This window comes from Leiobunum rupestre, chromosome 4 (assembly GCF_980474605.1).
Source record: "Leiobunum rupestre chromosome 4, qqLeiRupe1.1.hap1, whole genome shotgun sequence".
Taxonomy (NCBI): domain Eukaryota; kingdom Metazoa; phylum Arthropoda; class Arachnida; order Opiliones; family Sclerosomatidae; genus Leiobunum; species Leiobunum rupestre.
In genome coordinates, this window is record NC_143387.1 from 36012563 (window position 1) to 36026235 (window position 13673).

Sequence of the window (13673 nt, forward strand, 5' to 3'; positions counted from 1 at the left end):
TTTAAAAAGGTTTTATATTTAACGTCACATGCAGAATTTTATTTGCTAATTTGTACTACGAATATAATCGGTAAAATAAGAACATCTAGAAGAAAATATAACAATTATCAAAGGGTATGGAAAGTTAATAAAATATATAAAATTGAAAATTTTGCGCTAGCCTTTGTACCAGTTGGAATCGTTTGGTGCAATTTACATTTAGGCTGTCGATGACCAGTCACAGCCGTTATACACTATTGGTCCGTATCAGGTCTCAAATTTTACAACCAAACTTTCCATGCTTCATTCGTTGTCTGCTTAACAGGTTACACCATCTTTGAAGAACTATAACTCAATATGACTGAAAGAGAGGGCTCTAATTTAATCGGCTGTAAGGTTAGAATTAAAACAACCGATGGTGAATATGAAGGAATTGTCAAGTCAGTTTATGGAGAACTGACGAAAATTTTAATATACAAAGGTAAGTTAATGTGTTGATAGTTATGACACTTCACAGCATGCATCTTTGGTGAACCATCAAATCACAGACTTAGCTGTATCATCACCAAATGTTAAATTTCAGTGGTAGTATTACCCAGCAATAAACCAGTTATTGGGCCCTTGACCTTTTACGGCAGAGAAATATTTTCTTGTAAGTTGCCTTTTGCATAATTTTCAATTTTATAATTCTTGTAAAATTATAATTTCAAATTTACTCCTAATTTCGCAGGCCAGGTAGTTGAGCCTAAACATGATATTCAAAGGTATTGTGTTAATAATATAATGCCAATTGTTTCTATAAATAAAGCTGTTTTATAAATTGTTTTAGAGCCAATATGGGAAACCAAAGAAAAGTCATATTACCAAAATTGCCTTTTGGAGAACTATCTACCGGTGATGATCAATCAGAATACAGACTAATTCAAAGAAAATTTGGAAAATTATGTATGGTTAATTTCAAATTACTAGTTCAAGCATTATAATCTTGAAAATACTTAAGGGCTAAATCTGGGGTCTGAAGAACTGTCAGAGGGTTTTGATTTGGACTTAGATAAACCAAAAATTCAACATCAATTACCAGATAAATATTTAATAATTGATAGCATTAATGAAGCATTTCATAATGCCGTATGTAATATAACAATATTATGCATGTCCAAAAATCACTAGCTGCATTAAACAGCACAATTCTATACTATTTTCAGATCACCCAAATAAAAAGCCAACCTGAAATAGGAATTCATATTGAAGGGGCTAGTATGGGAAGGCTAGGAGAAATTTGTCTATTGAATGTAAATCTATTAACTTACCTAAGCTTTTTTATAATACACATCATAAGTTCTTTAGTGTCTTTTTAGATAGCAACCATGGACAGCATTTTCCTATTTGATATGCTTGAATTAGGAAAAGATGCATTTTCTGCTGGATTAAAAGACATTCTGGAAGATTTGTCAATAAACAAGGTAACGTTCTATTTAAAGCTTGGTGAAAGGCCACATGATGAAATTCATTTTCTTAACCATACAGGTGTTTCATGACTCTCGGCTAGCTTCTGACATTTTGTTTCACCAATATTCTGTGACACTGAAAAATGTTTCAGACACACAGGTTAAAATTTTATTGGATTTGAGATATTTTTCCATTACTCTTGTTGATGACTCCATATACAGGTCATAGATATAATGCAGAGACGATATCATAAAAATCTGCAGTTACCAGAGTATGTTAGAACTATGTCCGTGCTTTTAAAATTGTTTCTTGAGCTAGAAGATGAGTTTATTTTTTTCAATTTGGAAGGATTTAATCGAATGATGGTAAGAGATCTCTTAAGTGATTTCATTTTCAGACTGTGCTGAAATTTGTTTGTTGTATATAGAATGATGTTATGTCATGGCAAGTGCGCCCATTACCATTAAATCATCGCATTTATGCAGTTAGTAATGTCGTCTACTTACGTGCCTTGTACAATGTCTTAATGGACAAATTTTTGAAAGATATCAAGAGAGGGACTGAGATCTACCTTGGTCTGGTTAGAGATAATGAAGATGCGAATTTGGCTTTACAATTGGTTAGGAATATTTAAGTGCAATTTTTTTTAAACGTTTTTTGGGGGTGTGCAAATACTAATTGGAGTCTGAATTGAATATCAAATATTTTTCCTAGGAATGTCAAAAATGAATATTTAAAACGTCAAATAATTTGGTTGAATAATTTAAGGTTAACTGATCAAATTCCAAATTGTCAATCGTTATTAGCAATTTGCATTATTATTATTATTATCTTAGTACTAATCTCTGACTTAGAGATATTATAAAATTCTTGTATTATAAAAAATAATATTAAATGTAATACTATAAATGTGACACAATTTTAGCTTTTGGCAATGATCTCGTGGCATCACCCTTTCTTCCGGTTTAGGTTTGAAACTTTTATTTCTTAGAAATTCTGGAACACATCAGTATAAAACAAATAACTCCCAAACCTGAATGACATGGTCCCTATTTGATCAGGAAAAATGAATATTCTCAAACATTTTCAGTTTGATAGAATTATTTGCACACCCCTTTTTTTTTGCATTCCAATTGTCATTGAATATATTTTTAGGCAAGTAGTACTACTTTACCATATAAAATTGGTGAAATGTTTGGTCAGCCATTGAATTTTTATCGCAACTTTAAGCCAAAAGAACCAGAATTTGGTTATAATATATGGGATAAAGAGAGGTTGTTGGAAGGTACAAATAAGACTCCAGATGAAATTGTGAAATTCTGTATGAAGGGAATTAACGCATCAGATTTCAAGATGAATCCTGATGAAATCGAATCTCAACCTAAAAACAGTGCCATTAAACCTGTATCTTCTGATGATAAAAGCCACGATTTATCTGGTAGGAGCTTCATGTCTTGCTCAATCTGCTAACATTTTACGTTGTCCAGTGTTATACATATTCACTCTAACATTCCTACTTGTTCATAATCAGTATGGTGATATACAATTTTTTCTTTGAACTTAAAATGCTTATTTCATAGGTTCTTGTAACTCAAAAGGTTCAAGATCAAATCTTCCAAATAAAAGACAAATTATACCTTCTGGTATGGAAGGAAATGTTAGAAATTAGTACTAAGGGAGATGTTAATACATTCAGAGTGTCTTTTTCAATAAAAATCTTAAAAACATTTATTGGGCGTTTAAATTCACTGGTTCATGGAACCTCATACAATCGCTTACAATCTTCCAAACTGTGCCTTCTGCTGTTAGAACAAAGTTCTCGGTAAATGTGGATTGTTTTCCTTTCAGTTTCATAAACCCACTAGTAGTAACCAATATAGTTGTTTGACCTTGTACAAAATTATCTGCAAATATATTTTTGAATTAGAGATGTTTCAATCCTTTAATAGCATACAAAGGGAAAATTGTTTAGTACTTAAAACAGGTTGACAATCTAAATTATGTAATACCACATCACTGACTGGCAGTGATTCGTAAAATTTAGCTATTTGTTCTTTTCCTTGGTATACAGCTCCATTCCATACTAAAGTACCAGTAACCAGGTATAAATTTGCTAGTAGCTGAAATTGAAAAATGATTAAAAGAACTAGGGAAAACAAAGCTTGAAATCTTACATGTCGGCTTTTATCGAATGTTTCATAAAAGAGCTTAGCAAATTTTTCACTCGCAGCGCAAGCAAGCTCTATTGCTTGTTTCTTATCATCCTTAAATATAAAAGATGTTAAATTTTATTTAAAATAAAATTAATATGTTCGTGGCGTACCATAATGACTCATAAAGCTGCAGATATTGTTTTTATAAGCCGTGAACTAAAGTTGAGTAATTTAAAAGTTCTGTAAATTTTGTAACAGACAATCGGAAAATGAAACACTGGTCCCAAAAATTTGCAGCTTGTTCTTGGACCAGTGAGTGCGCATCTTTTGCAGCAGTGCTGCCGGCTTCTGCACATTTAATTTAAGAGTGACTGTCATTTGTGAATTTGACAGTCTTCCGTTTATCATTGTTCTATTTCTAAAAATGGCATCGGGAAGTGGAGCAGCTATGGACGTAGACGATGATGTAGAAAGTGAACAAATTGATTTACCTACTTCAACTAGTACTTCTAGAGGTGATAAGAAACGATTCGAAGTCAAGAAGGTAATTATAAAACAATATCTACGTATACATATATTAAGAAACATTGCTAAAGTTATATTTGTAAGCCTTGGTCACAAGAGCTTCAAAGAATCAAAAATTCATAATCACTGTACCAGACCTATACATTGTACAGTTTAACCGTTTAGTAAATAGTAACCAGTATAATTGTTGTGAACCACCGATATCTTTTAGTTCATTGCATAAGTTATATATAACGATAACACTTATTCATACAATGATAATTCATTGTACATTAGCTACTATTGGTTATGTATAGGATAAAATATATCTTCCAGTGTCAACAAAAATCTTAAAATAAGTGTGTAACAGGCTATACTGTTTATTTTGCAGTGGAATGCTGTTGCATTGTGGGCTTGGGGTGAGAATTATTAAATATTAATTTCCATTTAGATGCGACTTTTCCACATTTTTATTAACTTTTTATAGATATTGTTGTTGACAACTGCGCAATTTGCCGTAACCACATTATGGATTTATGTAATAAATTTTATTCGATATAGCATTGTCATGATAAGTAATTAAACTTACTAAACTCTGAGCTCTACGCTATATGATTTATAAGAGAATTGGCATATTTAAATATCGACCCATTTTCATCTTACTGTTGTTTTAAATAACTGTTAACCTATTTGTTTTGTTTTTTTTTGACAATTTAAGTGCCAAAACCTATTAAACAAAGCCATGAGTATAGTATTATTTAATTTCTTCACTCTCAGTGGGTACTTTATTTAAGAGATAAGGTATCTTAACCAAATTATGTGTTGATGCTGCAGGTATTGAATGTCAAGCAAATCAAGCTTCATCCACTAGCGAGGAATGTACAGTAGCATGGGGTGTTTGCAATGTAAGGATATTCAGAATTTCAATTGCTGGAATTCCTTGTATTTAACAACCATTATTTATGTAATACATTTTGATTGCAGCATGCATTTCATTTCCACTGTATATCTCGATGGTTAAAAACTCGTCAAGTGTGCCCTTTGGATAACAGAGAGTGGGAATTCCAAAAGTAAGTTCCAAGAATTAAGTTTCTAAGTTAAAATTATATTAAGAAAAAGTGTTTTTATTATTTTATTCATAATTTTTATTGTAGGTATGGGCATTAAAAAACCATTGTTTATAAGCTTTCAAGTTCTTTCAACAGACACCATTTTTTTAACCACGTATAAAATTGTAAAAAGTTAATACAATGTTTTGCTATTTTCTTGCTGTGTTTATTTTTAATTAAAATGGTATTAATATTTGAATACTTATTTTTTCAGTTAGAGCATTAGGTTTAATTTTAGGCTAGCAGAATGTGATTTTAATAGCAGCTTGGCTGGTTCATGGGAATAGACCTATATGCTAAGTTAGAAATAACTAAGTACTATTTAAAGCAGGTTACATGAGAGTGAAAGTTGAGCTATTAGATAATTTAAATGATTTCAATATGCAAACTTTGTTAGAAAAAGGGCTGTATCTAACATTGTCTTAGTGATTTTATAGCTTACTAGAATTACCATGTACATTAACTTTTGGCGGCGGTATTAAGATATTTTATCTTTATAATGTGAGAAATTGATATTACGTGTAGAATGAGAATACTTCATTTGTTAAATTTGTTACTTAGTTATAGAATTAGTCTTTTAAACTGTAGTGGTAAATTTCCAAGATATTTCTATCCCAAAATTATCATAAGCAATGATAATTGCAACTGTACAGTCACGATTAGACATAAAAATCAGGGGGCTGTAAAATTAAATACAAATGAAAATTTACACATAAGAATGTCATTAATAATTTCTACGTAAGAAACAGATGGCTAAAAATGCTTCATGTCGTTGCTTGACAGTTTCAGTGTTTTCAACCCCTTATTACACCCTTAAATGACTACGTCACGTTTAATATTAGTAAATGGATTATATCAGGGTTAAAGGTATGATATAATGATTAAATACATTTAATTATGTATTATATAATGATGAAATGTTTAAATCACGATTAAAATGTTAAACCGAGAATGAAATAATTAATTTTACGAAAAGCTTTGCGTCACCCCCCCCCCTCCTCCTCCCTTGTGTCAAGTTAGTGAATTTCAATCGTGACATGATTAACCAAAGTATGATAAAAGTATAGTGACCTTCCGTTCGCAATGTTCTCCTTGTACACTGCCCTTTTTTACAAAATGGGAAAGATCGGCGAGTGACCAGAGAAAAGTAATTAGGACTAAGAAGTCTTCCGTATCGAGAAAAGGCTCTTAAAGGGAATATAATATTCGACACACGAGCCGAACACAGGCTGATACACTTTTCAGACAAGGCATATAAAACTGGATTTAAACTTTATTTAATAAACCGTTGTAAACTTTTGATACTGAAAAAAATTGGGAAAATAATCTTTGGTTTAATAAACCAAGTTTTATAGATATCCGGCCTTTATCTACTGAACTACCCATTTTTCGAGAATAGGACTTGTTATATAGCTCGTAGCCTACGTATAGCTGTTAGTAAACAATGTAAAGGCGAGTAATGAATCTAATGATATGAGCGGGAACTCTACAATAGTGTAAATATACCCTTCAATAAAATATCTTCAAGGAAATCGCTAAAAAGTAATATTTCCGAAAGCCATGACCTGCAAGTTACTGTTTATTTGGTGCTTGTTGAAATAATGGAAACTATTCACCTGTAAACAGAACGTCCTGTTTTTGCCCAACTTTAATATGTCAGAAAAAGCTAAATGGTTAAAAGGAAACACCGTACAGGTGAAAGGTTTTCATTATTTCAACAAGCACCAAATAAACAGTAACTGGCAGATCATAGCTCTCGGATATATTCGTTCTTGGCGATTACCTTGAAGACTTCTTATTGAAGGGCCTATTGATGATAGGATCCGTTAGCGCGCCATGGTGGCCTGAGGGCTGGCCGAAATATTAAATTAAAGAATAGGAATTATTATAAAAACGTTTCGCTTAAAGCACTTACTGAACGTCGTTGGAATTAATATTTTAATATCGGGTAGTGTTAATAGCCGAGTCAAATTACCACTCTTAAAAAAAAAACAAAAAAATCAACTACTGATATCCACGATTGTATAAAAGATTTGGCCCGGTTAGATACAAATAATCCCGTTCTAGCGATTCCAGTTTCATTTTGATGAAACATTTCTGGTATGTAGTTACGCAATCCAACCAGTCGCGGAAAAGCTGATAATTCGGAGATGTGTCAGCAATTGTCTCGCGCAATTCTTGGATAATTTTCCGAACGACAACCCATCCTTCGCCTCCGTAATGTAAGTCTAATGCCCTAACTAACCTGTTAAGGTGGCATTGAATAAGTGTATGGTAAGCGACGTGATTCACGCTTTCCAAATTGTCGGCTTCTGCGAAACCACCTTCACGTATTACGTCCATTAGCAGCCCGGTTGTTTTGATAAGAGTTTCCTGGTGAACTTTTACTCCACCGAAATCCCTGACGATAAATCCTTTTATTTCGCCGGTATTTTTATCTACTCTAAGCAGCATGTTTTGAGCATGCCCTTCGAACGAGAATCCGTGTTCGACCAAGGGTGGTATTAAGACGTCCATTAACACTTTAACGTACGACCTAAGCCAGGTGATTTTCTCCGAAGCTGTTATCAAATTGAAAACTTCGCAAACTCTGGGTATACCTTTACGGTTAAGCTCTGTTAATGCCATGCATGGGATAACGGATTCACTACGGCCCTTTGCCAGGGATTCTGAGCTTTCTCTAAAAATGGCAGCCATGTTTTTAGCAACGTGAAAATCTGGGTGATTGGAAAAGGCACTCGCCACTTCATTAGCTACTATCAGCCTATCCTTGTCCTTAACTATCGTATCTAATATAGTTTTCAAATGAGGGCCGAGATATCCTGTCCAGGGTGTTATTGTTCTTTTAGAGGACGTGGTCACAACTCCCAATGACAATTTCAAACAGAACTCAGGGTAGTGGTCGAGGTTCAATGTTCTTAGGGACGCCTGAGCTTTTGCGCTAGTCGTAAATGGCAATAGCCTAACATTTTCTCGAAAATAGAGTATTATATTCGGTAACTGCAAACTGTGAATGGGGAAAATAAGGTAGTTTTCAATATTTGGTATTTCAAAATTTATATTTAAACGCGATAGGTAGGTGCGCATATGTTCTTCGAAGGGTCCCACAGTACTCATGGTATCCTTCTCGACAGCTAGAAAGTTTATAGTAGTTTCGAAGATATTAGTGGATGGAAGAATATTGGCCATTGGAGGTACAGCGTAAACGGTACGATGCATCGGGTGGGTAGCGTGACCTTCAACGAGACTCTGCTCCCATTCGATAATGCTGGAAGACAGCGACGGATCATTTGGTGGGTTCAGGTACATGTGCAGCTGACGTTGTACAGAGTTGCTCAGTTCGTCGCAAACTTGCTGATTTTCATCAATAGTTACGTTTGATCCTAGAATAACCTTTCGAGCGATGTGTACCGGATCCAGAATTTCAATAGTATCTCCAGTCGCAGATTCTTCGAGAACGGTGGGACCGCATTCATCTGGATCCAAATGAGTGACTCTCCCGTTTTCAGTAAAAGGTTCGTCAAGTAGTTGTAAGAAATAAGCTATAAACTATTTAATACCAGGCTTAGTTCGTGGTTATTAAACTTTTACTAAAGATGCAATTTAGAAGTGGATAAATGCGGTTACCTCGTTTTGTTCACGTTCTCCTGGTTGATTTATTGTCATTCGTAAAAACTTTTCAGTCTTATTTGCTACGTCCAGGTGAAAAACGTTCCCTGTCATAAATCTTTCGTTTACCAAACATGAAATTAATCTTCTCATAGAGGAATATTGCGCCTTTCTTAAAGATTTCTCGAAATAATCTTGAGTTTCTAGCAACTGAAAATATAACGCGTCCTTTTTTAATATAGTACGAAGCGCTTCGTGGTTAGACATTCTGCTTTGCGGCGAAACAATATGTTAAATGATTTTCGCTTTTAAATACAACCCTATAAAAAATTCTGATAGTAAGATAGTTTTTTTTTTGGAATTTGATAAGCTAGCCTTGAGCCTCCGTATAAAAAACTTTTAATTAGTATATTGATGGTTATCTTAAGTATAAGGCAGTAGCAATTCCTACACCTCGAGTATCTAGAGAGGTCTCCCTTTCACATGCAGCTAGGGGTCGTATGTTCAGCAAGATATGTCACGACGGCTATTCGTACACTCCCTGAATAGAATATAAAGGTCCTGGAAAGGTATCTCAAAGAGCTTAAAGGGCAACGCAAGTGGCCATTCAGGGGGGTAAATTATCTGATAGATAAATAGAAAGACTGCACAGCGGCACATGCGCTATCTGCTATAGCATTTCCATCTGTAAAAAAGCAGAACCATATTTGCCACTTTTATTTTGTGTAAATGCACCTATCGCGGTTTTTATGCGATAGCAAAATCCATGCATTCTTTAGTCGCGAAAATGGCCGAGGAATGTGAAGTTTCCGAGCTTACCGACCAATCGGATTCTTTAAACCAAAAAATTAGGCCAATTATTCAAAAGAAACATAATAAAACCAAAGATAATTTAAACTCGTACCCTAGATTCGAATACTGAGAGCTTTCACATTGACGATTTTGTTACGAAGCGTTTACCCTTTTCCGGCACGTGACCTCAGAAAAATCGGGCTCCATCGGTTGCAGCACGGCCAACTTCGATCACGCGCTATATAGCGCGGTAGCGCGTGATTGAAGTTGGCCGTGGTTGCGGTAAGCCGCAAACCATGGAGCGAATTTTTTCTGAGTTCCGGCGGGAAGTGGGTAAACGCTATCGGCAACGCGCGAGAGAGTGATTTCGAATCTAGGGTACGAGTTTAAATTATCTTTGATAAAACCAAGATAAATATTCTGTCGGGGTAGCAGCAGAGAAATACCACGTCAAAGGCTTAATGTTTCAACTTCAATAATTGAAAATATTCAATAAACACTTCAATAAAACATCTTCAAGGAAATTGCCAATAAGTAATATTTCCGAGAGCAGGACCTGCATGTTACTTAAGTGCTTGTTGAAATAGTGGAGACTTTTAACCTCTACGGTATGCAACAAGTGTTTCCTTTTAATCGCATAGCTTTTTGTAAGCTAAGCAAAAACACGTCGTTCTATTTACAAGTGAAAAGTTTCCATTATTTCAACAAGCACTCGGAAATATTACTTCTTTGTGATTTAGGAAATATGTTTTATTTAAGAGCCTATTGTCAATTTAATCGAAAATATCAACGTCATACTCTCGGAAACTAACTCAGTTCTTTTCTCCAAAATAAATAAATTAAGCTAAGCCTAAAATCCGAGGTTCGTTGGCAAGTTAGCTTAGAAAATCGAAAAATTCGCGAATGAGAGCAAAATTGCAAGGATAATAATGTTTTCGCGCGGTATAAAATCCGCCTTGGAAAACCAACTTACGAGGTTACCGGCGAGCCGCGATCGGTGGAATTTCTCACGCAAAGAATTGCTATTGCGGTTCAAAGAGGGAACGCAGCATCCGTTCTTAACTCGTTCCCCCCGGGTGCTTCGCTTGCCGATTACCTGGCAACCTTGTGCTAATTTCTTTTATTTATATGTAACTTTGTTTAAGTGCTTATAGTGAATAAAAACTTATAAACTTACGACTTAATCTGTAGAAGAAAACAAAATCAAGCGCCTCCCCTCCCCCTACATGGCCACTTTAAGCGTGTACTATAACAAGTTGGCAAGCCAAAATATACCTCTCCTCGGAAGAGTTCAGTGAAGCGTAACTTTATCCGTGGTTCTGCGGTAGAACGCTCACCTGTCTAGCAAGAGGGCTCGGGTTCGAATCCCGGCCGATTAAAAAATTATACTACACCCAATGACAAAAAGAAGGCGCTTTTGGAAAAACCTTTTCCCTGATTCTAAGAAACTGGGTACGCTTTCGCAGGACACACACACCCACCCACAGACACGGTGATTGTATAACCCCTCCAAGGTACAAAGTACCCTCGGAGAGGTAAAAAACTTGCGGAGAACGTGTAGAGAAACAATCTGGGCTCAATAAAGCTAAGTGTACATTCCTACACGTTCTCACAGAGCGTTTTCTAGTTTATAATAATAATAATCAGCTAGGCTAATACTCAAGTCATCTTTCGACTTTTATTGCCTTTCATTCAGGTGACCGTATTATGTTGGCGTTCTTCCGAAATTTAATTAGCCATACGCGTCGCTTGTTCATTCCGGATCGTAACCAATTTACTTGTTTTTGACAAAACATTATCTACACCATTTACGAGTAAAATATAAGTCAGTATGTAATTTTTTTTATTCTTCAGTTAAAAGTTACAAATATTTTCGAGCTATTCGCAGCCAAAGTCATCGGGAGCCGGGTAGCCTCGAAGGGACTTTGCCAACGTTTTCAGTAAAGGATTGGTTTCCTTACAGCATTCGCCGTGGAAGTCGTCCAGATCCAAAGCCCATACCATAGCCCCTCCTAATCCCATATTCTTTATGAAATCGGCTTTGTATGTGACTGTTGGAATATCGTCGTAGCCAACCCATTGGTTTCCCTTGTAGGCGTACGGTCCAGAGTATTGATCCACAACCTTTGTCCAAGCCCCAAATTTAACGTAACGACATATCTAAAGCACCCATCAAAAATATTATTAGTTCAAAATGTATAAGCTATTTCATATGATTCCCTAAGTAAAGGTCACAATTGAATAGTAGCGCCATCTTCATTTTAAAAATGTCTATCCCAAAGCATTCTGTTATTTGTCTGAACCACTAAATTAAGTAGAAGCCGATGAATGCCACCAAAGGTCTACATTCAGAAACGTAACTAATGTTTCTAATAGTGGTCGAAGTCTTAAATTAGGTGATTCACCATAAATATGGAACTTTATACCACTTTTAATAACGGAAGCCTGCTCGTAGCAAAAATAAAGCAAATAACGTTTACTTATGGCGGAAGTATGATGGTAAGCGTATAGCTCTAAAAGGTCGTGCAAAATTTTAAATTACTTCGTAATAGGCCAAGAATCCTCCGGATCCGGTATCCCTTCCAGCCTCTCCAGGCCCGTAAGTAGGAGCGTTAATTCCGTGTTCGTTGACGTTAGCCAACGTAAATGAACGACCGTATAGAGGAATTCCTACAATGATCTTACTTTTGTCCGCTCCTTTGGTTAACCAGTAGTTAATAGAGTAGTTCTGAAATCATAACGATACTTATTTTTATATCATTATCTTTGTAACGCTATTAGAATATGACGACTTACGACGTTGAATTCTGGTATGAAATCTCCCGATCTAAAGTACATTGGCGCGTTCGTTCCCGTTTGCTTGTCCCACGAACCATGTAAATCGTAAGTCATGACGTTGATAAGATCCAAAGACTTTGAAATGGATGGAACATCGTAGGCAGTGTCAATAGTAGCTTTACCGGCCGAGACAGCTGCCGTTAAAAGTAATCGCGGTTGTTGGGCGTCAAACGCGGTTCGAAGCTCCTATTAAGAAATATTTCGTGTTAAAAGAAATTGTGTGTTTTTTTTTAAATCCGTTACCTGTAGAAATATGGCGTAATTCTCCTTGTCCGATTTCACGGAGCCATCGCAATTTCCTTGCCAACATGCTGGATACTCCCAGTCAATATCCAATCCATCGAATCCGTATTTTTTCAGTAACGCTAAGGCAGCAGTTACGAACCGACGTCTATTTAGTGGATCAGTGACAAGACGGGAATATTTGTCACCAGCGCTATCATTCCAACCACCTATAGACAGCAGTATCTTCAAATCGGGGTTCTTCAGTTTTAGTTTAATTACGCGCTGTGGGATATTTTCTCATTAGATATTCGATCTTTTCAACCACGTTACTGTCAACCTACTTCGTAAAATAGGTTGTCCAAGTCCGCCCACGAATCGTATATTTTCGGGACCAGGTTTTCGCTGTCTAACGTGGCGAACCCGTAGTTTAGATGAGTGCAAAGGTACGGATCTACGTTTTCCGGTAGAAACTTTCCCGTACCCTGACGGTACCAAGCCCAATTTGTGAAGTAACAGACCATGACGTGATCGGTTTGGTTATCCGGCGTGAATGGTCGGAAAGTTATAGGCGATTCGGTTGAGGCTTTAGTAGGTTCCGTCCATGGTGTCCATCCTCGAGTCGGAGTTTGTCCCCCATCTTTTGATGGCGATGGTTCTGGGGCCTCTGTACTGTCATCTTTATTGGATCCACCTCGACAATCATCAGTATTTCTTGGCCAATCACACCTATAATTTTCAATAATAATATGAGGTAATGTTGTTTTCGCTATGAACACCTTGATTACCCATTGGTCCTTGAATTGAAAACGGTTCCCGCTGAGCACTGGAACTTGTAGGCAGTTCCTTCGGAACATATATAGAATACGGAGCAGTCGGTTTGAGATGCGTAAAATCCACTTTTACCAAATTTAGTATCGCAAGAAACATCATCTTTGACGGCGCTAGACGTTAATCCTACTTCGCAAGATGCGTCGGCAGTGCTAAACGCCAATGCTAAGAAAGGTAAGAATAATAT

The 13673-nt window shown here is 36.0% G+C and overlaps 5 protein-coding genes across 8 annotated transcripts; 2 read left to right on the plus strand and 3 right to left on the minus strand.

Annotated features, from left to right (window-relative positions):
* The first annotated feature begins 245 nt into the window (after positions 1 to 245).
* On the plus strand, positions 246 to 3143 carry LOC149947584 (piRNA biogenesis protein EXD1). 3 transcript variants are annotated; one of them, XM_090172032.1, is made up of 12 exons: positions 246 to 460; positions 563 to 631; positions 710 to 743; positions 809 to 924; positions 980 to 1107; positions 1185 to 1271; positions 1338 to 1442; positions 1507 to 1587; positions 1650 to 1793; positions 1856 to 1912; positions 1974 to 2047; positions 2584 to 2766. In XM_090172032.1, exons 1-12 carry the CDS (start codon positions 337 to 339, stop codon positions 2636 to 2638), a joined length of 1074 nt encoding a protein of 357 aa, XP_090028158.1. In that variant the 5' UTR covers positions 246 to 336; the 3' UTR covers positions 2639 to 2766. The 3 variants fall into 3 exon arrangements, with proteins under 3 accessions (XP_090028158.1, XP_090028156.1, XP_090028157.1); XM_090172030.1 differs by adding an exon at positions 3009 to 3143 and having other exon boundaries at positions 248 to 460; positions 1856 to 2047; positions 2584 to 2866; XM_090172031.1 differs by lacking the exon at positions 2584 to 2766 and adding an exon at positions 2143 to 2205 and having other exon boundaries at positions 250 to 460; positions 1856 to 2047.
* Nxt1 (NTF2-related export protein 1) lies at positions 3099 to 3892 on the minus strand. Its single transcript, XM_090172034.1, has 4 exons — positions 3752 to 3892; positions 3603 to 3692; positions 3404 to 3548; positions 3099 to 3332 (listed from the first exon to the last, which is right to left on the minus strand). Exons 1-4 carry the CDS (start codon positions 3752 to 3754, stop codon positions 3157 to 3159), a joined length of 414 nt encoding a protein of 137 aa, XP_090028160.1. The 5' UTR covers positions 3755 to 3892; the 3' UTR covers positions 3099 to 3156.
* Positions 3893 to 3962: 70 nt separating this feature from the next.
* Roc1a (Regulator of cullins 1a) lies at positions 3963 to 5393 on the plus strand. 2 transcript variants are annotated; one of them, XM_090172035.1, is made up of 6 exons: positions 3964 to 4125; positions 4477 to 4504; positions 4573 to 4623; positions 4920 to 4990; positions 5070 to 5155; positions 5240 to 5393. In XM_090172035.1, exons 1-6 carry the CDS (start codon positions 4006 to 4008, stop codon positions 5250 to 5252), a joined length of 369 nt encoding a protein of 122 aa, XP_090028161.1. In that variant the 5' UTR covers positions 3964 to 4005; the 3' UTR covers positions 5253 to 5393. The 2 variants fall into 2 exon arrangements, with proteins under 2 accessions (XP_090028162.1, XP_090028161.1); XM_090172036.1 differs by lacking the exon at positions 5240 to 5393 and having other exon boundaries at positions 3963 to 4125; positions 5070 to 5159.
* Positions 5394 to 7198: 1805 nt separating this feature from the next.
* LOC149947587 (uncharacterized) lies at positions 7199 to 8860 on the minus strand. The gene is made up of 2 exons (XM_090170911.1): positions 8822 to 8860; positions 7199 to 8743 (listed from the first exon to the last, which is right to left on the minus strand). The coding sequence occupies exons 1-2, from the start codon at positions 8858 to 8860 to the stop codon at positions 7199 to 7201; spliced, it is 1584 nt and encodes a 527-aa protein (XP_090027037.1).
* Positions 8861 to 11473: 2613 nt separating this feature from the next.
* LOC149947588 (chitinase-3-like protein 2) lies at positions 11474 to 13556 on the minus strand (the record flags this gene model as incomplete). The annotated part of the gene is made up of 6 exons (XM_090170913.1): positions 11474 to 11755; positions 12138 to 12323; positions 12392 to 12619; positions 12677 to 12940; positions 13000 to 13384; positions 13444 to 13556. Coding segments are annotated over 6 exons (1458 nt in total), but the record flags the coding sequence as incomplete, so codon positions are not given.
* Between the last annotated feature and the right edge of the window lie 117 nt (positions 13557 to 13673).

Bases quoted from the DNA above. Each gene is read 5' to 3' on its own strand.
- LOC149947584 (XM_090172030.1), top strand. From the start codon at position 337: ATGACTGAAAGAGAGGGCTCTAATTTAATCGGCTGTAAGGTTAGAATT. The intron at 1,272-1,337 runs GTAAATCTATTA...GTGTCTTTTTAG, and splicing joins GAGAAATTTGTCTATTGAAT to ATAGCAACCATGGACAGCAT. The intron at 1,794-1,855 runs GTAAGAGATCTC...TGTTGTATATAG, and splicing joins AAGGATTTAATCGAATGATG to AATGATGTTATGTCATGGCA.
- Nxt1 (XM_090172034.1), bottom strand. The intron at 3,549-3,602 runs GTAAGATTTCAA...TTTCAATTTCAG, and splicing joins CATTCGATAAAAGCCGACAT to CTACTAGCAAATTTATACCT. The intron at 3,333-3,403 runs GTACTAAACAAT...ATATATTTGCAG, and splicing joins AGATTGTCAACCTGTTTTAA to ATAATTTTGTACAAGGTCAA.
- Roc1a (XM_090172035.1), top strand. From the start codon at position 4,006: ATGGCATCGGGAAGTGGAGCAGCTATGGACGTAGACGATGATGTAGAA. The intron at 4,126-4,476 runs GTAATTATAAAA...TTTATTTTGCAG, and splicing joins AACGATTCGAAGTCAAGAAG to TGGAATGCTGTTGCATTGTG. The intron at 4,991-5,069 runs GTAAGGATATTC...TTTTGATTGCAG, and splicing joins TAGCATGGGGTGTTTGCAAT to CATGCATTTCATTTCCACTG.
- LOC149947587 (XM_090170911.1), bottom strand. From the start codon at position 8,860: ATGACAATAAATCAACCAGGAGAACGTGAACAAAACGAG. The intron at 8,744-8,821 runs GTAACCGCATTT...GGTATTAAATAG, and splicing joins GAGAACGTGAACAAAACGAG to TTTATAGCTTATTTCTTACA.